This window comes from Lepisosteus oculatus, chromosome 3 (assembly GCF_040954835.1).
Source record: "Lepisosteus oculatus isolate fLepOcu1 chromosome 3, fLepOcu1.hap2, whole genome shotgun sequence".
In the NCBI taxonomy this organism is placed as follows: Eukaryota; Metazoa; Chordata; class Actinopteri; order Semionotiformes; family Lepisosteidae; genus Lepisosteus; species Lepisosteus oculatus.
In genome coordinates this window covers 74,182,368-74,208,975 of record NC_090698.1, presented here as the reverse complement: position 1 = coordinate 74,208,975, position 26,608 = coordinate 74,182,368, and the positions used below count along the sequence as shown (strand labels likewise).

Below are 26,608 nucleotides of genomic sequence, written 5' to 3'. Positions count from 1 at the left end.
CTGTTCTCGTTCCCGAGATACAGTGCCTTGTTTTTCGGATGATCACGTGACCCCGTCTGCCGAGTTCAAGCGTCCGTCACTGGTGCGGGAGGAACAATTCTGCAATTTTGTTTCTCTGTTTGCCCAGCTGGGGGGCGGCGGTGGATTTTGCATTTAATAGCAGTATCTTCTGCGCGTTTGTGTGAACAGGAAAATCAAAATTGTCACCAATATCATAGCCTCATCAGAAAAGTTGCGGATGTAGCCTTAAAAAGCGAACATTAGCAAACAATTGTATGTTCTTAGGAAGAGGCTTTAACGAGCACGTCTTAATACTTCGTAGTGGTGTTCTTTTTTAAAAATCTGAAGAAGTAATCAGAAGTAATCAGTTTCTCATTGTCTCATTGTCTCCTTCTTAAATAGACATGCGCACCAAGGGACGTGTAAAGATTCGACCCGCATAAAAAGAGCGACAAAGGCCTTATCGTTCATGAAGTTGCAAATTCAAGGCTTTTTAAATAGTGCACTTACACTAGATCAGCTGCTGTCAACACGAATGAAAAGTAAGGCCCCTGTGTATCAAGAGAATAACGCCTTTATACCCTTGATATCGGTGTTGGAGGCTGGATGAGATCAGCACACAGTCAGTCCCGTTACAGAGTAGTCACACTCTGCAGGCTAATTCTGACACGACAACATTCCCGCAGGACTCAAAGAACATTCACTCTTTTATTTGCATCGGAAGAATTAGTCCCATTCAGATGCATACAATACTGATAAATACAAAGCTTCTTTCCAATATCTTGGGAACCCACCAGGGGCCAGGCAACTGGGTAACTCTGTAGCAAGCCATGACATTTTTAAAAGCAGCTGAAGGGGTGTTAAAATATGAAGCCAATTAAAACAAAAAACTGGCCGCTGTTAATTCCTAGTTGCCTGGCAACAGTTTGCAGTCTGATTCTGAAGCCTTTGTTCCACTGAAACCCACTGCAGAAGTTTAAAGGTGCACATCTAGTGAGGCGGTGTGAGGGTGGAGCAGTAAAACAGCCATACTTTTCCCCCTTAGTTACAGCCCCGGCAATGAAGCCGAAGCTCTATTAGGACAACTGCAGTACAATGTGCTGAAGATCCCTGTAACGGTTCACTACCGGAATTTCTACCATTTCTCCCAATATAACCCATATATGAGGAGAACAGCGGGCCACATCTTGGAAGACAACCCGAGATGTCATCTTTCAGATTCGGCGAAAATAAAATACGTATAAAGACTAAAAAAAAAAAGTTGATCTTTACATAACCAAAAAAAAAAAAGAAAGTCAAGAACGTCTGTGGGCCGACAGCGAGGAGGGCGCGTATGGGCTTTCTCGGGGCTTGGCGTGAGAGGAGACCGCCGCCCCACGCGTGAGGGAGACGGCTGTGGCCGGACGCGAGGCGAGCACCAGCCGCCCCCCCCTCCCCGTGCGTCTCGTCACGGCCCCCCGGGAGCTGCCCTACGCCCCGGCGATCCAGCGGTCGATGGCAGCCTCGTACCCGGCCGGGTCCTCCTGCCAGTCGCGGTGCCAGCGCAGGCCGGCGATGGTGCGGGCGTAGGCGGCGCCCAGGCTGCGCCTCCAGGACAGGAACTGGCGCCTGTTGTAGCGGCGCACGGCGCGGGACACGGCGGGGTAGTCCACCACGGCGCGCAGCAGCCCGTCCAGGCGCCCGCAGACGCCGGGCAGCTCCGCCGCCAGGTCGCGCAGCTCTTCCTCATCGGAGGACAGGTCTGCGCCAGGAGAGCGGGAGAGAGGGGTCACTGACGGGAGGACGGCTGGTACGGCACTTGGTGGCTAACTGACCTCACGCAGCCTCCTCCTGTGTGCTCTAGCCCCGTGGGCTCTGAGGAAGGCCACCGGGTCGACTCTGTCAGTGCCCTAGGGGACACTTGCACCAGGTCCCCTTGTACTCGTCTCTGTTCGATGAAAATGTGCAGCGCCTGCAGCCTGGCAGCGGAAGACACCCCCTGAAGCCCCAGACTGCACCCGATTGCTCGTCTCTGGACTGATTTCAGAGCAACAGCATCTTTTTGTAATGTGGTGACCACAATTGTACACAGTTATTTTAGATGAGGCCTGACTAATGTTTCATATAATTTTAATATACCTGCTGTAATATCCCTTGATTTGAATTCTACACATTGACACTACACCCTAATATTCTGTCACCTTTATCTGCTTCCCCACATCAGGAAATAATAAGAAACTAAAGGTCACTCAGCCCACCCTGCTCATTATTCAGCCTCACGCGGCGCTTTGTAGGATGAGCTCTGCCAGTCAGCCAGGTGCGCCACAGGCATTTCAGGAATCTGTTCAAGTGTTTATGTCAGCTGCTCATCTTCAAAGGTATTCATTCCTGAAATAATTTCACAGCCTGCATTCTTAACCCCTTTATAGCTGAAACAAGAAATTCTCTCAGCCACACTGGCTGTGTTTGGAGTGAGAATTGGGTTATAATTAGAAAACTGAGTGTATACTGTAGATAAGGGGAGACGTATACTGGGATTGTGTAATTAGAGGAGTGCTGCAGGGGTCTGTAGTAGGACCGCTGCTTTTATTAATATCAGCGATTTCGATTCTGGTATAGTTAGGCAACTAGTTAAGTTTGAAGGTTAAACCAAATTAGGGGGATTAGCAAACATGGATGTACCAGCAAATTAATTTCAAAAAGAAATTAGAATCCAAAACCGGGCAAATACTTGGCAGATGACATTTAATGTAGGTGTAGCAGAGCTGGTGGGGTGACGTCAGCGCCCTCCCTGCGCGCAGCAGGGTCCTCAGCCGCCTGGGCTGGGGGAGGTCTCCTTTATCTCACGCGCTTGGTGCCCTGCTGTGTTACGCCGGAGACCCGGGTTCGCGCCCCAGGTGTGAGGGCCAGAACGGGTGCCGGGGGGCACGACACCGCGCGGAACTGAGACTGTCACATAGGCAAGTGTAGGATTTTACAAGAAGGTAGTAAAAGCTATAAACAATTTTGGAAAACACTGAACTAGCAGAGAATACTTACAACAAAGATTGAGGTGTTTCTGTTGATACATCATTTACATTTGTAGACCATATGAGAAAAGAAAAAGGTAAACAAAATTTGAGAATGTGTAGATAAATGCATAATACATTAAGGGGTTTTGTGTTAAAATTGTATAACATCCTAATAGGGCTTCATTTGGAATACTGTGTACAATTTTTGGCATCATGTTATAGAAAAGTTACCCCTACTATGGAATCAGTTAAAAGAAGATTAATCAGATACATTCTGGGGTTTAAGGGAGTGACAGGCTGAAGGAACTGAGTTTTTGTTTTGTACAGAAAAGACTGTGAAATAGAGACTTGATTCTTGATACAAGTATTCACAATCCTCAAAGACACTGACACGGTCAGCAAGCAAGACTTCTTCAGACTGCACAGTGATACACCAACTGGAGGACACAAGTGAAAATGAAGTTGAAGTGCATCTAAAACAGAACAGGAGGCACTTCTCTACACAAAGGGTTGTGGGAGTGTGGAACAAGGTACTCAGCCATGTTGTCAAAGCCCATGCCCCAGCTTCTTTCAAGAAACAGGAGGATGAGATTCTTGTATCATTCTGATTCCTGAATCTTAAGTCTGAATTTTGAATTTTGTATTTATCAATACAGCTCTCGAATAAAAACGGTGCTTTTTTTTCAGCACTGAGGAAGCTGTTCATGTATTGTTTTTGTCAACAATACTAAAACACTTTCACTCACATCGCCAAATAAGCAAAGCTCTCCGAATCTAAAACCTGGGGACAGAGCTCTTACCATCTTTCACCAGACGCAGCCGAGTGGCAGAGCCTAAAGACAGAACCTTGTTTTTACATGACCTTTGCAGCCTCCCGTCAGGCTATTAATTGAAATTCACACTGGCTCCTGCAGTAATGAAACACCTTTCTCTGTTACGGGAAACAGACTACGTGGGCTGTGCATCAGCCACTATTTCAGCGTGGGCTGAGCGTGCCTCATGTACCGTGGATCCACAGGAGCTAGGAGACCCCTCGAACCCTGCTCCGATCAGAGCTGGTCCAGGCCTCCTGTGATCTGAGCCGGCAGCCTGTGCAGCTGCTGCCCGCTCTGCACCTCCCACCTCGCAAAACAAAGCTCCTGGCTGTGTGCAAGTGGGCATGATCAATATTTCCTGGCACCGGTTCACCGTTCTCGCCCACACTTCTGCTTTGCACGTATGGTGTTCTACCCAGAGGAAACAAAACTGTGACATGAGGTTCATACATTTACAGAAACCTATAGAGATCACTGCCAAATACTGACATCCAGAAGGTGAGTATCTGCCACCTGTGGGTGGCCCTTTCTCTAAGGAAACCTCCAAACAGTGACAGACATGCGCTGCAGGGATGGGAAGCCAAACACAGCTCTGTGAAAAACCGGTCTCATCTAAAAGCAGTCAGCTGTGCCTCACCTGCAAGAGGCTCTTCTGATAATCTGATTTGCATGGATGTCTTGTTCCTCCAGAAAATGTGATGACTACAATTATTCATTAATATTGAATTAATATTTCGACTAAAGAAGATGGACAAACACAAGTCCAGGCAAAAAAAAGACTCAAAAGTTAAAACTGCTGCAGTTTAAAACTTTTCCTAACATCTAAAGGTTGCAGTGGTTGAGAACACAGTGCCACCTTCTGGACAACCTGCCAATTTCTGAGACTACAAGTATGTTTCTTGACTGTCACAGTTCTAATATTCTGTAACAAATGTTATAAAATATAAATGAATCTAAATCAGTACATTCAGACATGTTCCACACTAGAACAAACAATGTGTTACTGTCTTCTAAGAAGCATGCTTTGCAGTTAGGTGTTGCTTGAGCTGGGTTGTCGTGTCCCTGAACCACACAGCTACCCTACTGTTACCCAGGGAGGGAGGACATGAGCCAGTCAGAGCAATGTCCCCCCTGGTTTCTGACAGGAGGTCGAGGGGCTGGGCCTCTGGAGACAGGAGCAGCAGATTGGTTGTCCCCTTTGGGACGTATTCAATGAAAGAGAGGGCTAAATCTGATACAGATGATTTTACTGATTTCACTGCTCTATCTGATCATATGTCTTTCTATATTTCGCCTGGCAGACATGCAAGATCAGTTAACTTGTCAGTAGGGCCTGTGAGGGAAGCTGCAAGTTGTGGCTGTGTTCAGTAACTCAGCCATACACTGGCTGTGTGAGGAGGGGACCCACTGTCACAGAGCTGAAAGAAGAGCTGGCCATGAACACAAATGAGTGAGGAGAGCACTTGAGACAAATGCCCAGGGCCTGATGGTTTCTACTTATTGTACAGAAAGTAAGGACACAAAAGGTGTTATTCACAAGCTGTTAAATCGAGACTTCCCAGAGTCACTCATGACAAGGCTGTACTCAGAGACTTGACAATTACTAATGTGGTGATAAAACCGAACCAAGTCACTGCAGACCAGTAAGTGTGATTTGTATCACACGTAAGGTCACGGAAACGACAATCAGAACTAAACGAGTGGATGTCTGAGCGGGGATCAGCGTCAGGGATCGGCTGTTCTGACTGATAAAAAGAACAAGTGCGGGTTAATTCCACCCTGAAAAACGGAAAGGAGAAATGCAACGTTTGGGCCGCTGAGCCTTCTTCACACACCTGAAGAAGGCTCATCAGCTGGCACGACGGTTGTGCCAGTGGGCCGATAGTTACTGAGAGCTGCACTGTAGCCAGAGAGGAGCTCAGCTTCATCCAGCGCAGGGCTGAGTGCATTTATTTCTCTCTCTGCGCTCTGCAGGGATCCCACGCAGTTAAGAAAACCCGGTTCTGTTTTATCTCCCGTTCTACCTCCCAGGCGGATCCCTCCTCAGCTGGCCCGGTGGTCGGGCCGGAACGGGGGCTGATGGGAAGCCGGCCAACGCCGCGCGGCCTTTCCACCCCCGCCCCCCGCGAGCGTGAGCGCGGAGCCGCTCGAGAGCCCTTGGGCAGAGCGGTCCTGCTGATCGAGCCGCGGGCCCCAGCTCAGCACCCTTCAAACACCGGAGAGCCGCCGCTAAGTGCTGCCCCTCTGAATTGTTCCGTAAACGGTGTTAGTGCTGATTGTGCTGACTCACACGGGTTAAGAGCATCACATCAATTCGAGAGCAACTGTAATGCCAGGCTATTGTCATCTCCCGTTTCGTTAATTTTCATAGATCAGTGCAGCAGCTTACAAACAGGATACATCATACAGTTTGTAAGCAGTTGCTTACGTGCCTGAAAAAAAAAAAAACAGGGACAAAACACCAGAGTTAAAACTTCTTTAAAAAATGCTTTGCCATTTTGTATCATGTCTCACGATTTCAAAGGACAGGGGTCTCTGCTCTGGGGTGCAAATGAAAATGAGGTGCACGCTATTCGGCACGGGTCATCAAAAAGTTGTATTTTAGTAGCGTTAGTGTTGAAGAGGCAGACGTGGCTACTGGAGTTGCACACATTCCACCTCTTATCACTAAAGAAAACAAGGAACCTTCCTGCCAGTGTTGACAGAACAATGTGTAGACATTCCTTTATTGTTCATATGTCTTCCTTCCATATGCCTGTTACAGGTAAGCTTATGGAGATAATAATTAGAACTAAACTCGAGGAGTCTAGGTGATAGTCAACATGGATTTAGAAAACAGGACCAAAACATTAAGGTTCAAGAAGCGACCAATGACAAAGACTTAAGTGTGCATGTTGACATAATTTGCCTCCTCTAAACAATATGAGAAAGCTCTAAAAATATTAGGATATAATAATTATATAATTATTATAATTATAGAATTTAAATCAAGACGTGTAATGTTAGAATTCTGCATTGCACAATTAAGACCTTATTTAGAATATTGGGTACAAAGTGCTGCTCTAGCACCGGAGAAGAGCAACACATCAACAGAGGTTGTACTAGGTCACACCACCTGGGACCAACATCTCTCAGCAAGCTCTGACAACACAGGCTGTACACCTCTTTGAACACTGAATTTGCCAGATGTTCACTGTTGCCAGCTGCTGTATCACTCTGCAACTCACAGCTGGCAGCCTTCTGAAACTAAGCAGCTGTAAGCCTGGTCAGTACCTGGATGAGAGCACTCCTGGGAAAGCTAAGGCTGCTGCTGGAAGAGGTGTCAGTGGGGCCAGCAGGGGGCGCTCACCCTGCGGTCTGTGTGGGTCCTAATGCCCCAGTATAGTGACGGGGACACTTGCTGTAAAAAGACACTATCCTTTGGATGAGACATAAAACCGTCCTGACTCTCCGTGGTAGTTAAAAAACCCAGGGGGTTTTCTCAAAAAAGAGTAGGGGTGTTACCCCGGTGTCCTGGCCAAATTTCCCCCTGGCCTTTACCAGTCATGGCCTCCTAATAATCCCCATCTCTGAACTGGTTTCATCACTCTGCTCTCCTCCCCACTGAGAGCTGGTGTGTGGGGAGAGGGCTGGAGCATCATCCAGTTTTCAACACCTGTAAAGTGCTTTGAGGGGTGTACCCAGACAAGTGCTATATAAGTGTAAGGATTATTTATCTTTTAACCCTTTCAGTATCTTCACCAGTGTGTTACTGTTTTCCCGCAGGATGTGGGGTTTGTGGCCATTGCCACAGGTGCTGTCTGGCTGCTGTGTTTCCTCCAGGATGCTACACATGTTATAGAAGCTGCAGATCACTGGTTTTAGAATTTTTAGTATTGAGTGGTTACTGGGTGCAGAGACGTGTTCGTTCTGTTGGGAGATGTGACACAGCTGTGCGTAGACTGAAGGCGCTTCCCTGCAGTACCTCTTAACAGATACAGCAGGTGACGAGATGAGTCCAGCTCCACATTTCCCAGGATTCGATCACATCTGCTCACACAGGTACCTTCGCTTCAGAGCAGGGGTGCTGAGAGCCAGCACAGGCCCAGGGCAGACAACCGTTCCAGACCCCTGCATTGTGTCTGACAAATGGTTTTAAATATACCAGAGTAATAAATGTCAAAACGAAGTACAGTAAATGACCGCGTTAATCGTGTTCTTGTGAATACCATGACAGCACACAATCTAAACATCACAGTAAACCCCATCAAACTGAATAAAGTAGGCCTTCGACAGTAAGAAAGCCAGAATATTATGGTCAATAACACTCACTATAGTACATGCCATTGAAAAAAGAAAAAACTGTAATGTAATTTGTAAACTACATGAACGTCATGTTCGCATTGTGCATATAAATTGTGCTAGTACCATGTTAAAATTACTGTGCAAACAATCATTAAACTAAAAGCACAGCACTGCAGTACAGTACCATTCGCACAAATTACAACAGCGCTGGATGCTGTCAAAGTCTCATGTTCTGGCAAGGCAGGCCTCTACTGCCAGTGCTCCTAAGCTGCTTAGTCGATTAATGTAGTCGATAGAAGCCACGCAACTAATTGTGTGGCTTGTTACGGTAATTATGTACTCCTAAATTAATTTAGATTTGCAACAGCAAAGGGTTTGAACACTTCTACAATAATGACTTTCCCATTTTTCTTTTTAGATCATTTATTTACTTTTTTGTTTTTGTTTCTTTGAATGTGTGGAGTAGGCTGCGAATGTGACAAATACTAATTGCTACTTCAAAGTGTCATGGCTGCAAGTTTTAAAGCCACAAAATAAAAAAAAAACTGTCTAAACACTCTTGCAGGGCGCTGTTTTGGAAGAGCACAGGCAAACAGATGCTCAACAAAAACAAAACTCACTTCACTTTTTTAAATGTTGGCATTGACAACGTAGGTCAATAACACAGTCACTGATCGTGAGTTGGCAGTGAGCCACAGCTGTAAGCAGTTTCTGCCATCACTGTATTCCTCATCCCAGCTGTACTCTGATACCCACACACCTAAGGTATCCTGCCATTAAAACTCAGTGCCCCAGGAACACTTCCAATGCACTTCCAGGAAATTAAAAAAATCTAGCTTTCTCCTTGCAACCCAATGAGCTTAATATACATTTGTTTTATCAATACAAAGGATGTCCAGATTCCTTTCTGCACACACAGGGTGAGTCATTTCATAAAACCTAATTATCCTTTCCTGAGTCATACTGCAGCTGTAGGAGGTAAACAGCTTAATGTAGTGCCACTGTTAAAATTATTCTGTTTAAAGCCCACTAGCACAGCTATGCCTAATCTCTTGCAAATGGGCGGCTGGTACCTTCTGTCTCACTAGTGCTCAGACAGACTTTGACTGCACTATTTTCTAAACTCACTAATTGGCACACAATCCAGTCTTTGATTTCTCTGTACTGTGAGCTCAACTCCTTTGACTGTGCTATTGGCAGTGATAAGGATGTTATAAGGAGTTCTGCAGAATAAACAGAGACCTGAGCTGACAGTCACAGAGCAGAGGCAGGTGCTAACTGGTTGGTGAAGTGGGACGGTACTGTTTCCGGTACTGTTTCACTACAGGTCCAGCGTGAAATTAGCCGATGCTGAGAGCAGGGGGAGCAGCCGAAGAAGAGGGTCCAGAGTGCAGCAGGGCAGATGGTACCATTTGGATCATATGGTGATGAGATGGGATGGTACTGGATAACCATGGGGTGTTATCTCAGGGCAAACTGAACTGAACTCAGTTCGGGGGCAGAGCTACACTTCTAACACTCAGCTCCAGCTCGCATGGCCACAGCATCTCCTGGTCTTTCTGGTCTGGTGGAACCGGACATGTGGAGCTGCAGACCCCTGTGTTAAAACCAGGCTCACCTGTGTGGCAGCAGAGGTCTGGAGCTGCAGACCCCTGTGTTAAAACCAGGCTCACCTGTGTGGCAGCAGAGGTCTGGAGCTGCAGACCCCTCTGTTAAAACCAGGCTCATGGTTTTGACTTACCAAAGAGCTGGGGTGGGACGCTGATCCCGTCGGCATAGGCGATGTACTTCCACTGCTCTGTCCTCAGCATGTACGTAGAGGCGTTGACATCAGAGCCATGGAACTCGCTCAGGACCCAGGTCGGGCGTGGGCGGCCCTTTGGGGGGGTGTCCCGGGACAGCAGGGGTAAGAGGGAGTGCCCACTCAGACCTCCGGGGAGAGGGATGCCAGCCAGGTCTGCAGAGAGAGCAGGGCGACCTCAGCTCACGCATGCAGAGGTGTGCCTGCCATGCACAGGGCACAGGCACGACAGACATGCTTTGAGTGGGCAGAACTTTGCCTGTGAATTAGTTCATGATTGTGCTGCAAATCTGTCAGCCCCCCTGTAACTACACATTTCCTGCTAGGAGGCAAAATGTCATTAACTAACTTCATTTCCGCCACATTTTGAAATCTTAATACAGTGATTTATTTTTCATACATGTAAAAGAACATTATTAGTCTTTACAGAAGGCTGCATAAAAATGATTATTGAAAGGTCACTATTGAGCACTTGAAAGAAAAGGGGTCACTGCGCCCAAGGTAGTTTATGCCTGTGTTAATAGGAGGCTTTTCGTTTTATAAGAACTCCTCTGCAAAATCACTCAGGGATGTCTCCAGGTCTAACATCAACACAATCAAACTAAATTTCTTCTTTTCATTTTTGTTCAAGGTTAGGACCTTCTGATCTCTGAAGAAATAGCACAGTGTTTCCCATTCTTAGAAAAATTAAATGATTACTCTCTCTCGCAATTATGTTATTTTTGTAAATGTCTCCCTGATAAAAGGCACATGGACTATAAATGCAACTGTAATAGGGTCTACAGGCTTACAAAGAAATGCAGCGTTGTGTGCTTCGTCATGAAAAGGCTAATAGCATAACACAATAAAAGGTGTCAGGCTCTTTGAGATAACTAACAAACCTGGGGCCCTGGCATTATGTACAGGACAGGGGAAATTATATGGACAATGTACATTATTACTACATTGATTAGAATTGGAGTATAATATTAACTGCAGGACAGTTTTTTCTTGTGATTGGACATAAGTAATTTTCTAGGAGCAGTTTTCCATCACAGCTCTCTGTGAAGGTTGTTAAGGGAGCAATACGTTGAGGCTACTGATGCCTATTGTTCTGTTTTTCCTCATTCATAAAAGTTGCCATTATCCCTTCATCACTGGTGTCTAGGAAGAGTCCTCAAAGCAGAACACTAATACATTATCATGGAGATTGCATGGCTGATGAACAAGTGCTTTCCTGTGTCACATTGTACAAAGCTCAGGCGCAATCTCATCTTGCATCTAATGAGCTCTTTGAAACTTTTCAGTCAGGGTCTAGGGAGAGAGACAGCACTGAATCAGTCGATATTAGGACAGTTAATGATTAGTTGATGGGTTAACATTCCTCTCCTACTACATATAAAAGCAGGTTTTGATACTGTCCATCACAGAACTCTACCAGATTGGAGGGGAAATTATTTCAGGGTCACTGGTTCTGCCCTTCCTTGATTTCACTCCTATTTGGCAACCAGGAGTCCACTTGTAAAATATTGGCTGTTTATCTTTAATCTTGTCCTACTACTCATGGTGTTCCACAGGGGTCAATGCTGGGACATTTACAATTTATTATGTATTTCTTGCCACCTAGACAGATGATTTGCCTTCATCTACTTCTCCCCATAATTCGCTCAACAGAAGGTCTGAGAAGTCTCCTAAGGTGCTTTTAAAGGCACAGCTGATACATTACCCATGCTTTAAAATTAAGGAAAATGCACAACTACTGTTTATGTAATAGAAAGTTGTAAAAGACATATGGCATCAAGCAAAAAGCAATGTTTTATAAGAACAGCGAGGCTTGGAAACAAGAAATGGGCATGCTGCCTATGTAGCTTGTTTGGTCTTTCAAACCTAATTGATCTGAGGATCTGAAGATCTCATCTGGTTGTTTCTTGGAAGGATCTAGGGTATCAGCTACAACAACCCTGGTTCAGTAACTTCTCTTCCACAATTTCCATGTGAAGAGATCCTTCCTGTTCACAGTTTTTAATACATTCACACTGTTATTTCCACTAGTGTCCACTAGTTTGTGTTTCACTATTGATTCAGAAGAAATCTATTGGGTTGACTATTGGCCAGTGCTTCTTTGAGGATTGTAAATACCTGAATCAGATCCCCTCATCACCTCTGTTCAAGACTAAAAAGATTTGGTCTTTTTAGCTTGTCAGTGAAGGACATTTCTTTAAACCCCAGAATGTTTCTGGTTGATCTTTTCACTGAATTGATTCCAGAGCAGGAATATTTACATTGTAATGCGGAGAACAACCCTGACTATGATATTCTAAAAGAGATCTTACAAGTCCCAATTTGATTCAATAGCCCTTTAAAATATATGCTTTTAAGAAGCATTAACAAGTGGCTGGATGGTATTCACAGCTAACAGTCAACAAATATCTAAATGGTCTCCTGCTTTTTCTTTCTGTTTCATGTTGCCTGCCTGTCTAAAAACATAGGCTGGCTGGGGAATTTCCAAGGAAATTATGTACTGTAGCTCCATAAATTATGAACCATCTGGTGTCCACTCATTTGGAGCTGTTATCTACTTGGATATCCCTGAGTTTGTGGGCTGCTTATCTCATCCAATGCCTCAGCTGTCCAAGCACACTTTACCAGATATTCTCTCCCCTCGACAGGCAGAGAGGCTCTCCAAGACACAGGTCGGAAAATAACCGGCCTACAGACCTGAACTGCTCCAAACACAAAACAGTGTCTTATTACATTTGTATGAGTTGGGATATACTGCCAAAATGCCAAAATGCATTTCTAACCTCAAGTAAATATACTGTATATGCACAGATACAACTGCAGTCACAGACAACATTTTGGGTACCCATCATTTTAAACCATCTTATTCAACAGTTCACTTCATTTAATGAGCTCTGCTTTTTCAAACTTCACATTTTCCAGAACACATGATGCTGTGGAAGCGCATATTAAAACCCAGAACAGGAGCCACTTCTTGACATAAAGGGTTGTGGGAGTGTGGGACAAGCGCACCAGTAAGCTGTCGGAGTCGATGCTCTGGCTTCTTCCAAGAAACAGTTGGATGATGTCCTTGGATTAATTATCTGGTGGCAACCAAACACACCAGATGGGTTGAATGGCCTCCTCTTGTTTCTCCTCTGTTCTTACATTATTTTAAGCATTTTATACTGTGGAATTAAAAGATGGTTTTCCCTTAAGTGAAACAAGAGCTGTAATTTCACTACAGAGGGTAATATTCTAAGGATATGACCTTTTATCAATAGGTACACATGCAAAAAAACAAACAAACATGTTGTAAGCATATAAGAGCAAGAGTCGAGACAGCAGCAGAATCGGAGAGAACCGCTCAGGGCTTACCAAGAGCTGTAGGGTAAATGTCCACCAGGGAGACGGGCTGAGGGACCTGCAGCCCGGCTCGGACCCGGGGCCCCGTGACGAGCAAGGGAACGTGGGAGCTGCCCTCGTACATGCTCATCTTGTAGAACTGCCGGTGCTCCATGGCCAGCTCGCCGTGGTCGGAGGTGAACAGCAGCACGGTGCTGGAGAGGAGCTGGGAGTCCCGGAGCGCCAGCAGGATCTCCCCTGCAGTGAGGCAGCAGCTGTCAGCAGAACCCAGTTCACCCAGTTCACCCAGTTCACTGGTTAATTAAGAGCTGACTCACGCTCAGCACCTCGGGGCCCTCAACAACAACATACAAAATTACACAAGAGCAAGCAAAAAGTGTATGCAAGAAATATAATACTTAACAGACCAGCTGAAAGACTGCTCACAAATGTCTTCAACAAGTTTAAGAAAAAGCATTATCAGACTCTAGAGCTGATAGACAAGGGAACGGTGTCAACACGTTCACAGACAGGAAAGTGCTTGGCCACCCCCCCAGTTTTCAACCTGGTGTGTGGCACAGACAAGTACCTGCACAACGCAAGACATGAAAGGGAGGAGAATCAGGCTGAAAACAGGGCCCTGGAGTACAGTGGAACAAGCTCGTTAAGCTTGTGAAGTTGACAGTTGCGTGAGATCCACTCAATATTTCCCAGGTAACGATTGCAGCGGCTGTGGCAGGGACAAGCTCCTCAGACACACACAAGCAGTCCCTAAGTCTTGTCCTTGCTCCTGCAGGCTCCCTGCTCCATGAGTCTGCTACACATTGGGAACACTGTGCTCAGTCCCCCTGGATTCCATGACAACTGTACACTAGATCTAAGGAAAGCAAACTACCTGAGGTCTAAGGTCAAAGGTAGGCAAACTGCAACCAAGACCTGTCCATTCTAATAAAAACATGAAAGTTACATAAGCTTTGACAGGCATGTCCTGCAGGCTTCGTGAAATGGCAAGATCAGGCTAAAGAGAAAATTAGCTTCTTGTAGAGTCAGTGCATGTCTGGGGTGCTGTAAACAGGCCTCTTCAAATTATATCCTCCTTGCAAGATAATCCATTTTAAATCAACAGTGTAACAAGAACGCGACCTTAATCAAGGAGCAACAAAGAAGAGGCTTTTGAATTTAATCATGGTGATTATAAAATAACACAATCCAAATTAAAGACTAAAATAAGCAAAACACCAGCCTCTTGAGAAGTTCCAGCAGTTCTAACACAACATGAAAAACAGGATGAGGGCTTCAAATGAGTGCAGTAAAACAACATGAGGGCTGAGGCGAGAGGTGTGCTCCAGGCAGCTGGCTGAGTGATTGACACTTTCGCCAATCATTTAATCAAGCCTCCTCATCAGGCTACCTCATGGCCTAATCAGGTGTGACCAGGTGTGACTCGCCAGTCACAGGGCTAAATGAAGCCAATCTTGTAAGCACAGAAAAGCGTGACAGATAACAGTAAAATATTAAAGGACTTTTCTACGTTAGTTTGAGAAAAATACACAGAGCATCTCTATGTTTCGCTCACATGCGCATGAAATAAAAACTTTTTTTAACTTCTGACACAGACTCCTGACTATCGTTCAAGGGGAAAAGGGGGAAAACGGGTAAACACTGCTAAAACAGGTAAGCCCCACACTATTGGTGAAGAACTTTGTTTACCATTGGCAAAAGAACTGACACGTATTGTGTGTGGAGAAAAAGCTGCTGCCCCTTTCGAATGACACAGTCACTTGTAGAATTATTGATATGGCAGATGAGGTCAAAAGTACGCTGACAGAGCGCTTTAAGATGAGCAGGATGCTTTTCACTGCAATTAGATGAGTCTGTAGATGTCGTTGATTTGGCCAATTTGCTATTTTACGTTCGATTTTGAGGGCACGTCCCATGAGGACTTTCTGTTCTGTAAGCCGCTACCAACACCTACAGGAGAGCACATATTTCAGCTTCTGAATGAATTTATCGAAGAGAACGGCATCGACTGGTAAAAATGGTGCAGAGCGATGACAAGCCGACACAGCGGTGTAGTTGCATGAATTGGAGAAGTTGCTCCAGATATGAAGTGGACACATTGCAGCACCCACCTCGAGGCCTTGGCCATCAAGAAAATGGCTGAGGATTTAAAATCTGTATTAGACTCTGTATTCTAGACTCTGTATTAAATCTGTATTAGACCGTCAACGTTGTGAATTGTATCGAGGCTCGATCAATGAACTCAGATCTGTTCAGTGTGCTTTGTCATGTGGCTAGTCTACCTGGTTGATACATTCTCACATTTGAATGAGCTGAATATGGGACTGCGGGGGCTCTCTTTAACCATTTTTGATGTGTCTGACAAGATCACTTCTATGAAGAAAAAGCTGCAGCTTTTTGTTAATAAAATCAACACACGTGATGTCTCTGCTTTCTCAACTTTGGAGAACTATCTGCACACGTGGTGTGCCACTTGATGCTGCTGTTCGAGATGTGATTGCAGTGCACCTCTTGTCATTGGAAGAACAGATCTCAGTGTATTTTCCAGTTGAGGCCACACCACAGTGGATCAGGAACCCCTTTACTGTTGATGTCGTAGGAATACCCAAGGATCTGACCTGTGCTGAACAAGAGAAGTTGCTCGAGTTATCATCTGATGCGACTTTGATGTCAGAATTGAAACGATAGAGTGAATACCGAGCCCTTTCATTAAAGGCTGTGTGGTTTTTGATGCCTTTTGCTACTAGTGTACCTACCTTTGTGAGAAAGGCTTCTCTGCTCTCACTGCAATCAAGACAAATTATCTTTTCACAACAAAATTGATGCTGAGCCAGATCTGCGTTTGAAGCTCCCTGCCCTCGTCCCTGACATCGCAAGGCTTTGCTCGAGTAAACAGGCTCACCCCTCTCACTGAAATGGTAAATGCTCAGTGCTGTTTTTATCGTATGTGTATGTGAATGTGTGTGTGCACGCGTGAGCTCATGCTGGTCATTGAGATTTTCTGGGGTTCCTATGAGAAGATGGCTTGTAGGTACTTGGATGCTTTGGGTTGATAAGGGGTGGTACTTGGTCCAAAATGTTTGAGAAACATTGGTGTAAAGCACTTTACATGCAGAAAGGTCAGTCAGTGCCAGTGCCAGGAGGAAAACCAAGAAATTACTTCACCACCCATTAGACAGTTGGCGCAGAGCTCCTGTCCTGGAGAGCCACAGGTCCGTTAGTATTAGTATTTTTAGTTTCTAGGTTTACTTTATGTATTGAGCAGGGCCAGTGCACAGCTCTTAAACTGCACCAGTTAGAGTTAAAAAAGCTAATTGATATCTGTAGTCCCCGGGAAAGACACAACCAACAAAATGGAAATGAAATAGAAAAAGATATATAAAAACATCTCAAAACATATTGGATGAAAATAGATATTACAATTGGTAAAGTAAACGATCAAATCAAATAATGGCATGTTAAATTAATACATTTCCTGGAAGTTGCAAGATTGACATTAGAAGACAAGTACCTATCAAGATCAATGACATGATGTCAGACATCAGAAGGTTAATGATTGCAAGATTTATTTAAATCCTGTGAACTTGAACAACTTCTACTCCTCAAAGCACAGACTTTCACCTAATGCTCCCTAGATTCCAAGGCCACACCGGTGTCTTCAGGTGTCTTTTAGACTTGAAGATTAAAGAGTCAGTAAGCAGATGAGATTGTACAAACAGAAGTGATTAGCCTGGGTCACTGCTTCGTTCCCATGAGGGCAGCACGCTCCACAATATCATGTCGAGGAGGTTATTCAGCTCTGAGCTCGCAGTGGCAATCTCGCGGGTGTGCGCTTCTGGAGATCTTGACATTTTAGAACGTACGTGGCAAGGTGCACAAATGCATAAGGAGGCACTTTGCATATCAATCATCCCATTTTCACATCAAAATGCCTTCTTTCACCTCCCATTAAATATGCTGGTAGCCTTGTGAAGAGGCCGCTTTGAGACAGAGGGGCATGACAAACTGCAGAAAGAGAGCCTCTGCTCTGCTCGAGTGCACCGCTCCCGAGCTGGCGGGTCTGAGCGCGAGAGAGAGGAGCAGGTGGACGAGTGGACCGCAGGGCAGCTTCTGCTGCTGAAGGGCATAGTGTGAGCTTACCCGTGAATGAATGAACTCAATCATAAGGGCTGATCTTAACTGGACTGAACACGCAGCATTCTTATGGCCGGAAGAAGACTGAGGACTACAGCTGTCCTGGGGGCCTGAAGTCCTTAAGAGTGCAGGCCGGGATGAACGCAGGAGCATCCAGCTGTGCCCAAGTGGCCGGACGTCAGCACAGGGCACGCTGAGGAGAAACACCTGGAGGGGACACGCATTGTCCTCTTCCTCCGGGTCCACCGGAGGTGGAGTAAGAGGGCAGCTGGGCGGGCGAGAGGAGCGTGCGTGGCTGGGGAGCCCGGAGAGACGTGTGAAGGGTTAGTGGGTGGCGTGTGCAGGTGGGCGTGTTTAGTGTCCACCCCTGCAGGTACGAGCCGAGCAGCGCAGCACTCGTTGGCGCCTATTTGAAATGAGCTGTAAGTCAGCGACTACAAAGAGGTCTTAAAGAAGAATCAATTCTGCTGGGAACCCAGTTAACACAAGTCTCTGGTTGGAGCTCCCAGTAGGAAGTTAACGATGGTCTCTTTTATAACTCCTTCACTCCTTATACAGCTCTCTAGACACATGCAAACAGCCCTTTCCACTACAGCTGTAGTTACAGGTTACTTTTTTCAATCCAAACCAAGAGCTTATTCTGAATGTTGATTTTGTTAACTACTGCATTTCAGTAAGACATTTAAAAGTTATATCTGTTTTGTGAATTACATTAATACCCAAAATAATTACGTTAGATGATATTATGTTACGCAACGGTGATGAAGCTCAGTGTGTGGGAAGAAAATATTCTGTCAGCAGTTTTCAGGGGACTAACAGCTGGTAGATATATTTACTGTACCCCACGACTTCATCACCAACACGAAGACCTGTTTGACTCCTTAGTCTAGCTTGTGAATTCGCTCCAGCCCTGGACAAAAGACCGAAAGATATGTAAACGTGCAAGGCTTTAAAATTTGTCAATTATTTTTTTTCATGTAAATGAACTTGCTCACACATCACAAAGGCAGCAGCACCGACTCATGCTAACCACATTCTCAAAGACACTGAACGAGTCGCACAAAACTCGCTTATTCCATGAATGAGCAGCGAAACACAAAGCAGAGGACAGTAAGGGGAACAGCATTTTAAACCGGGAACAGCCTGCATTTTTTGCACAAAGGGGGGTGGGAGAGATGAACAAGCCGCCCGGCCACATTTGTGAAGCAGATACTCTGACCTCCTTCAAGAAGCGTCTGGACGAGACGCTGGAATCAATCAGCTTCTAAAATTAAAAACAGTTAGTCTGACTGGCCATTTGTTTGCAGGCTTTCAGATATTCCTAACGGTCAGAACTTGCTTATACTCCAGCTGGTGTAGCACTGTGGGAGTGGGAGCACTGGTGTGAGGTTAGCAGGACCGAAAACACCACAAGAAGCAGAAAGAAAGCCGTACCACCGTGCAAGGACCGCGACCTCCGGGCTGGGCTGACCCTTCTCAGCGGGGTCCAGTCTGGAAGAGCAGGGAGCACGAGGCCAAAACAAAACAAGAACCCGACGTGTGAAAGGGTCAGCCTGCCCCGGCAGAAGCAGGCGATGGGACAGGCAAAGGGAAAAATAACAACAACGGCCTTACGGGGGTACAATCCCCCTCCGGGACTGCCGGTGACAATAAACCGCCCCTCGTCCCGCCGCGGGGTGTCCAGTGTGCCCTGATAGAGCGCTCACAGCTGGGGCTCATCCTCAAGCTGCCAGAGCAGCTGGGTCGACCCGGGCTCCGCCACCACACTGAGCACAAGAGCACTGCTTCACAATCACTTCCCTCACCTTGCCCCTTTCCACGAGATTCCTATCAGCACGCACTAAGTGAAGAAATAACACTTAACACGTGAAGAAATAACACGTTTAGAAGCACGGAGATGCTGCTTGGGAAACAACAATGCCTGCAAACCCAGAGTAATCACACCATGCAACACAACACAATTTTTACTCATACAAAGGCCCTTCATGTCGCAGCATCCCACACTGCCTCAGAAGGTGAAAAACAGCAAAGCGCCTGAGCACATCTTCACTCCAATCAGTTACACAAAAGCACGCCCACGGCTTCAGTGTGAATTTAAGGTCTGTAGCTTCTGCATTCTTATCAGCTGGGAGTGAGGGAGGACCGCAGGCAAGGAGCACAGCAGCTGATGGCTCCAGTCTTAGCTGACTGAGGTCACTGTGTGGGAACAACCAGCACATCCTGTGATCTTAAGCAGCAACAGGCAGGGGCATTCCTCAGGGCGGGAAGGCTCAAGCCTGTCAAGGACGACACAGGTTTATGTGTTCATAAAGTGAACCATAGCCCACAAAGGGGGCCTCATAATGTTAAATCACTTTACTGACTGTTCTACAGAAATAGACTCTATAGACTTTAGCAGTGTTGCTGTTGCTGTTGTAAAAAACAAAAAGACTGAAAATCACTGTCCACCGATTCCGAATTCCTGCGGTTTGCACTGGGCTTTCACAGGCCGGAGGGTCTGTGTGCCCCTGTCCCTCATGACCAGAGGACATCCCTGTCACTCAACAGAAGGGCGTGCATGCCCAAAGACGCTGACTGGCCCTTGCAGAGCTGTCAGCTGAGAAGGAAACGTCACAGCTTTGGAAAGTGCGGTACGAGCAAATTGATCAACACATAAATGAAACCATTTATGAAAAAACTGTTCTACGTTTTTTTTTTTAAAACCCTTTGCTGTAGAATCCTTGCTCTGGAAGCCTTTATGTGGAACTGCCAGTTCAGGACTCTTGAACAGCACTGTGATGGGCTATTTTGAACGTGTCCCTGGCTGAGGAGCCAGTAGGAACAATGACTATGATGATGATGCTTCTATTGCATAACAAAAAATGAGAAAACCTGCAGATTTACATTCAGGAATACTTTACTCATGCTTCACACGCATGCTGAAGGTTTAAAGAAAACGTCACGCACTTAGGCTGGGAGGCTCAGCCAGCAGGGAGGGGATCCAGGTTCTAGAGGCTGGCAATGATAAACGTGATGATAAGGGTAATGATAAATGAATTTTCGTTTGCATGAAAAAGGCGCCTCGTCGACAGACTCACCCAGCATGGCGTCCGCCTCTGCGCACATGGCGTAGTAGAAGGTCCGGATGTCTTTCAGCTCCTGCTCTGTGAAATTGCTGGAGCAGTTCTTGGTGTAGGTGGAGTAAAAGTCCACCTGATGCATCCGAGAGAAAGGCAGCCATGTGGGCACGGTGACGAGGTGATGAGACACCTGCGATTAATGGAATTAGAAGCACTAATTACCAGCACGGCTCACAAGTGCATATTCACTTTTTCAAGGAAAGCACTGCGTTCTTCAGCCTAAAGGAAAAGACTAACTGTGTTAACACAGTACACATGAGTCATCTGCACCACGCGCAGCTGCAATCAAAGAGCTCACCTTACCGTTTCAGTGAATTACAGCGCTCATCTGCAGCAGAGCGTGGTGCCCGCTGCGTGTTGGCTCGCTGGCCAAATGACAAGGTGGCTCATAGCAGCCAAACATGATAAAGTTTTTTTCTCAAAGAAATGTTACTTTTCCTTCCATAATGCCATATTACCCCTGTCCATCCTGAACATTTCAGCCTTGGAGACTTCTTCAGGTGAACAAGGTTGACACCTGAAGAAGGCTCCACAGCCGAAACGTTGCGTTTTCTTTCTTCTCTTGGAATGGAATAAACCTGTTACTTGTTCCTTTGCAGCCTACGCATGCTGACGCAGCTCCCCACCTGAATTTTATAATACACAATAAATACATATACCTGTATAGACTATCTAAACCTAGATAAAAAAGCAATTTATGGTCGATAGCAAAACTTGTTACATCAGTCAAGTCAAATACAATGCCTTTTCAGTGCAAATCAGTAGACGTGGTTGATACATTTCAGTATTTAGGGACTTTTAAGGCCTGCACTTAAAATATTCAGGCCAAGGAAACTTAAAAGTGTTTTAAGGTTGATAATTGGTTGCTGAACTGGTTTTATCAATCTTGTATTGAATGTGCTTTATCTTTTGCCCTGATCTGCTGGTTTGGGAATGAGAATCCGAGGAGTAAGAAAGTCACTGGCGCTGATCCTGCAGGTCCACCCCACATCCAGCAGCCACGAGTTGTGGGTGAAGCACGGTCCATCCTATTGGACTCCTCGCACCCTTTGCTGAACGAATCACAACTACTCCCCTCTGAACACAGATGCAAGTTTCCCACCTTAAAAACAAACAGGTTCCAGTTCTCCTTTGAACCTGAGGCCATATCCCCGCTCAACAGCGGATCCTCTCGCTCGTGTCCGTGTGTGTGTTTCCTGTATATGGTCTGCTGCGGTGAAACTAACAGCCCCTCGGGGATAATAATAAAGACTCTTCCTCTCTCTTATACCACACTGTGGTACCACTCTCTTATACCACTCTTATAACATCACAGCTGCTCAGCCCCTTGCCTTCTTGAGCCAGAACTCCGAGGTCCGGAAGGTGGACCCGCCCGCCGTGCGGCCCAGCGAGGCTGTGAGGTAGGGGTGGGGCAGGTTCAGGCCCACGTACAGGGCGAAGGGCTGGGCGAGGGCCGCGGCGCTCCGGCGGATCCAGTGGGAGGCGCTGTCTGTCGTGTTCCAGTCCTCCGTCATCACCCTCACCGTGGAGGCGTCTCCGGTCAGGTTGGTCACTGGCCGGCCCTCCTGCCGCAGCAGGAAGTCCACGTCTCGCGTCCAGGCCTCGACGCGATTGCTGGGTCCGAACACAGCGCGGAGAAAAGAGCACGGCGGCAGTGTGTTAGCGCCAGAGGAGTCTTTAACGTCAGCCAGAAGGGCGGCTGTGGGACAGCACACTAACCCTCGCCCCGGCAGAAGTACAAGTACAAGAAACGCAACACGGATCCTTTCTGCTCCCTAAACACAGAGGGGATCCGGACACTGGCCATTAATCTTCCGTCCAGCCCCCTTGACAGTAGGGTTAAAATTTCTCAACCCAAGCAGAGAATCAAGACAAGCAAAAAGCAAAGTAAACAAAATCGAAAAATCAGAAGCTTTGAAATGCCTCACATTGCAAGAGCAACACTGCAGGGAATCCACCTATGAGCTCACTCGAGTGGAAGATACTAACTTCTTGTTCGAGGCTCTTTAACTGGGCACAGGGCCAGTGTGCGCTGCAGTTCCCCCTACCTGACTGTGTGCCCTCCAGACCTGTAGTCCAGCTTCCCCAGCTTCTTCGTGTAGTATCCTCGCTTCCGGAGGAGGTCCATCCACGTCGTGTAGTTCTCCTCAAGGCATTTGTAGTTATTCCACGACTCCGTCAAATGGACGAATCGGCCGCTCCACATGGCTGGGGAGAAACCCACCACAGCTCTTCAAAGGCTTTTGTGACTTTCAGGAACACAAAGACACATTTCTCCAGGCAATTTAGCGCACAAACATGCTTTGCTTTGGGGGTGCAGAACTGTGTTGCCGGCGCCAATGGTGGGTAAAAGGTTTTTAAAATTTCAAACAGGTTTTTTTTCCCCGAATAGTGTCAAGCAGTAAGAAAATGCTGCCAGTGACTGGCTGTTCATGGCAGGCTTACCTGCTCGGGATGGGCAGCAGATGGGGGAGTTGGTGTAAGAGTTGAGAAAGACAGCCCCCTGCTCCCTCATGTAGCTTATGTAGGGAAGCAACACGGTCTTATTCCCCGGCTCGAAGGTCAGCCTGCCATCCTGAAAGAGAGCAGAGTCGCCCCTAATTCAGAGCTGGGTTGCATGCCACTCCTACATGTTCATGTTACCAGGATCTGCTGGGGAAGGAATAACGCACGTGAAACTCTGAACTGTCAGATTAAGATCTGGCGAAACACGACCCAGAGTTGATCTGAACTCACACCCACACCAGACCCCTGCGGATCTTCTGTGCATGCCCTGCAGGGTGGGCATTTATTTCTAGGAAACAATTTCCATCATTAAAGCCTTTTAATAATATTATAACAATGACTGAGCTGGAAAGATTAGTCTTCTGACTCTCCCTTCATTGAACAACGTTGCGATACTGGTCATTGAGAGCAAATGGACAGCTTTGTGTTTTGAAACTCCAGCACTGCAACAACTGACATGACTTTATGCTGGTAAAAGGAACTGGTGAAGAAGTGCAGCATGCAGTGGATTTAAAACCATGTACCCAGTAGCTTCATTAAACTGATAATAGTTCATGACAGGAAACACCTACAAGCATGTACGCATGTGCTTGTTTTATTGAAATGATCCACCCCTCCACCTTCTAACACATCACCCAACTCAGGGTCCCAGGGGAGCAGGAACCTACTGTATCTCAGAGCAAGGCAGACACACACACACACACACACACACACACACACTCGCACTGGGGAGCAAGGCAGACACACACACACACACTCGCACTGGGGAGCAAGGCAGACACGCACGCACGCACGCACGCACGCACGCACGCACGCACTCACTCACTCACTCACTCACTCACTCGCACTGGGGAGCAAGGCAGACACACACACACACTCACTCACACTCACTCACACTGGGGAGCACACACTCACACACACACACTCACACTGGGGAGCAAGGCAGACACACACACACACACACTCACACTGGGGAGCAAGGCAGACACACACACACACACACACTCACACTCACACTCACACTCACACTCACACTCACACTCACACTCACACTCACACTCACACTCACACTGGGGAGCAAGGCAGACACACACACACACTCACACTGGGGAGCAAGGCAGACACACACACACACACACACTCGCACTGGGGAGCAAGGCAGACACACACACACACTCACACACACACTCACACTGGGGAGCAAGGCAGACACACACTCACACTCACACTCACACTCACACTCACACTCACACTCACACTCACACTCACACTCACACTGGGGAGCAAGGCAGACACACACACTCACACTGGGGAGCAAGGCAGACACACACTCACACTCACACTCACACTCACACTCACACTCACACTCACACTGGGGAGCAAGGCAGACACACACACTCACACTCACACTGGGGAGCAAGGCAGACACACACACACTCACACTGGGGAGCAAGGCAGACACACACACACTCACACTGGGGAGCAAGGCAGACACACACACACACTCGCACTGGGGAGCAAGGCAGACACACACACACACTCACACTGGGGAGCACACACTCACACACACACACTCACACTGGGGAGCAAGGCAGACACACACTCACACTCACACTCACACTCACACTCACACTCACACTGGGGAGCAAGGCAGACACACACACACACACACTCACACTGGGGAGCAAGGCAGACACACATACACACACACTCACACTGGGGAGCAAGGCAGACACACACACACTCACACACACACACACTCACACTGGGGAGCAAGGCAGACACACACACACACACACTCACACTGGGGAGCAAGGCAGACACACACACACACACTCACACTGGGGAGCAAGGCAGACACACACACTCACACTCACACTGGGGAGCAAGGCAGACACACACACACACTCACACTGGGGAGCAAGGCAGACACACACACACTCGCACCAGGGACGGCCGTTATACATGAACTACATACCACCCCAAATGTGCAATTAAATGTAAGAAATCGAACATATAAAGATGGGTTACAAGCGATGTTGCCTCTTGGTAACACAGGTTATGAAATCAGCGCGCATAGGGAATTGAACTGCGCACAAAACTGTAAATTAAAAAAATGATAATAAAACAAACGCGGTCGTCAATTGAAAAATGCTAAATTGACCACATGAGACTGGCCGCGAGAGGCCCGACTTGCTGTGTGCAGTATTACTATCTGTGCTCTCGTGGTCTCGTACCTCCCTGCTCCTGCCCGCTCGGCACTCAATTCACTCACTCTCCATGACTGGGCTCGCTGAGTCGCTGTCCCGGTCTTTTGAATCTCTATGCTTCTATGAGGATGACTACATTAACAAAAAATAATTTCAGGTTTACAGTTTTACGTACACTTGTTCTTGTCACTGGGAAAAAAACTTGCACAGCTTTGCGCACACAGGCCGTTAAGAATTAGAGGGAACATTGGCTACAAGTACACATTTGTCAATATGAAGTAGCCTCATACGTGCCTTTCATGTTTCATTAATAAAGGGTGCGTTGGGCATTTACAAACATTACACGAACGGTTTTAGTGATAAATCAGTAATGTGGGACTGAGAGCACAAGAACAGCCGCGAACAAGAGGAGACCACTGAGCCCATTGGTTAACTAACTGATCTCAGGCTCGTCTTGAACGACACGGCCGGGCTGCTTGTTCCACACTCCCACAACCCTTTGGTGTAAAGACGTGCCTCCTGATTTGGAGTCTTGCAGTTCCCCGCCTGTGTCGTCCGGGTCCGGAGAGGCGCGCCGGACCGCCCGCCTGCCCGGGGTCTCCCTCTTGAGGCCGGGGGCCCGCTTGATGCACACTGACCACCGAGTCCGTGACCTGGGCGTCTGAACGCCGTGAGACGGAGACCACCCCCGAGGACCCCGGGAGGGGGCAATAACGGTCATACTTACGAAGGAGTCGACCATCACCAGCACGATGTTGGGCCGGAGGGCTGCGGTACCGTTCCTCGGAGCGGACCCAGTCACTGTGCGACTTTCCGGGCTCCCCAGGAAGACAGCCGCCTGGGTCAGCAGGAAAGCTGCAAACGTCTTGGACATGATTTCCCGACAGACGCGCAAAGCCCCCTAAAGAAAAGCGAGTCGTTCTCAGCTCGTTATCTTCCTTAAACGACTTCCCATTCGGCCGAGAGCTGACAGCAGGGCGGAGACGAGCACAGGAGTCAACTTATCGATAAACGTGAATTTAAGAACAAAAAGACGAACGCTTAGGTCTTTTCAGGTTGCATGAGTTAATACAGCTCGCAGACGAAAACAGCGGAGCGAACCGGGGGAAAAAATGCTTTAACTTAACTCGCTCTGCGTGCTGATACTGCACGAATACTTCCCGATTACTTCATTACTTGTAGTAGATGTAAGGAAGTTTATTTGGGGGGGAAAATAAAAAATTTACTCAGATTTTGTTGTTGATTGATTGCATCCTGGAAGGTCTAACCGGGCATCAGGCAGGTGCGAGTAAGCAAGCGGTACCCAGCCCGATACAAATGTAAACCCCTCCTGCCCCCAGTCCAACCAGAGAAACTTTCTATCCGCTGGGTTTTAAAAACAGCTGGCCGCCCCCTCTGCGCCCTC

The 26,608-nt window shown here is 47.1% G+C and overlaps 1 protein-coding gene across 2 annotated transcripts; it reads right to left on the bottom strand.

Annotated features, from left to right (window-relative positions):
- Nucleotides 1-695: 695 nt before the first annotated feature.
- arsk (arylsulfatase family, member K) lies at nucleotides 696-26,608 on the bottom strand. Of its 2 annotated transcripts, none has more exons than XM_069187531.1 (8): nucleotides 25,931-26,608; nucleotides 22,934-23,063; nucleotides 22,537-22,696; nucleotides 21,820-22,102; nucleotides 20,447-20,618; nucleotides 13,248-13,472; nucleotides 9,831-10,046; nucleotides 696-1,741 (listed from the first exon to the last, which is right to left on the bottom strand). In XM_069187531.1, the coding sequence occupies exons 1-8, from the start codon at nucleotides 26,075-26,077 to the stop codon at nucleotides 1,470-1,472; spliced, it is 1,605 nt and encodes a 534-aa protein (XP_069043632.1). In that variant the 5' UTR covers nucleotides 26,078-26,608; the 3' UTR covers nucleotides 696-1,469. The 2 variants fall into 2 exon arrangements, with proteins under 2 accessions (XP_069043632.1, XP_069043633.1); XM_069187532.1 differs by lacking the exon at nucleotides 696-1,741 and adding an exon at nucleotides 6,813-7,926.

Excerpts from the sequence above, each read along its gene's own strand:
- arsk (XM_069187531.1), bottom strand. The coding sequence starts at position 26,077 with ATGTCCAAGACGTTTGCAGCTTTCCTGCTGACCCAGGCGGCTGTCTTC. Across the intron at positions 22,103-22,536 it reads TCTGGAGGGCACACAGTCAG|CAATCGCGTCGAGGCCTGGA; the intron begins GTAGGGGGAACT and ends GTTCGGACCCAG. Across the intron at positions 20,619-21,819 it reads CGGAGTTCTGGCTCAAGAAG|GTGTCTCATCACCTCGTCAC; the intron begins GCAAGGGGCTGA and ends CATTAATCGCAG.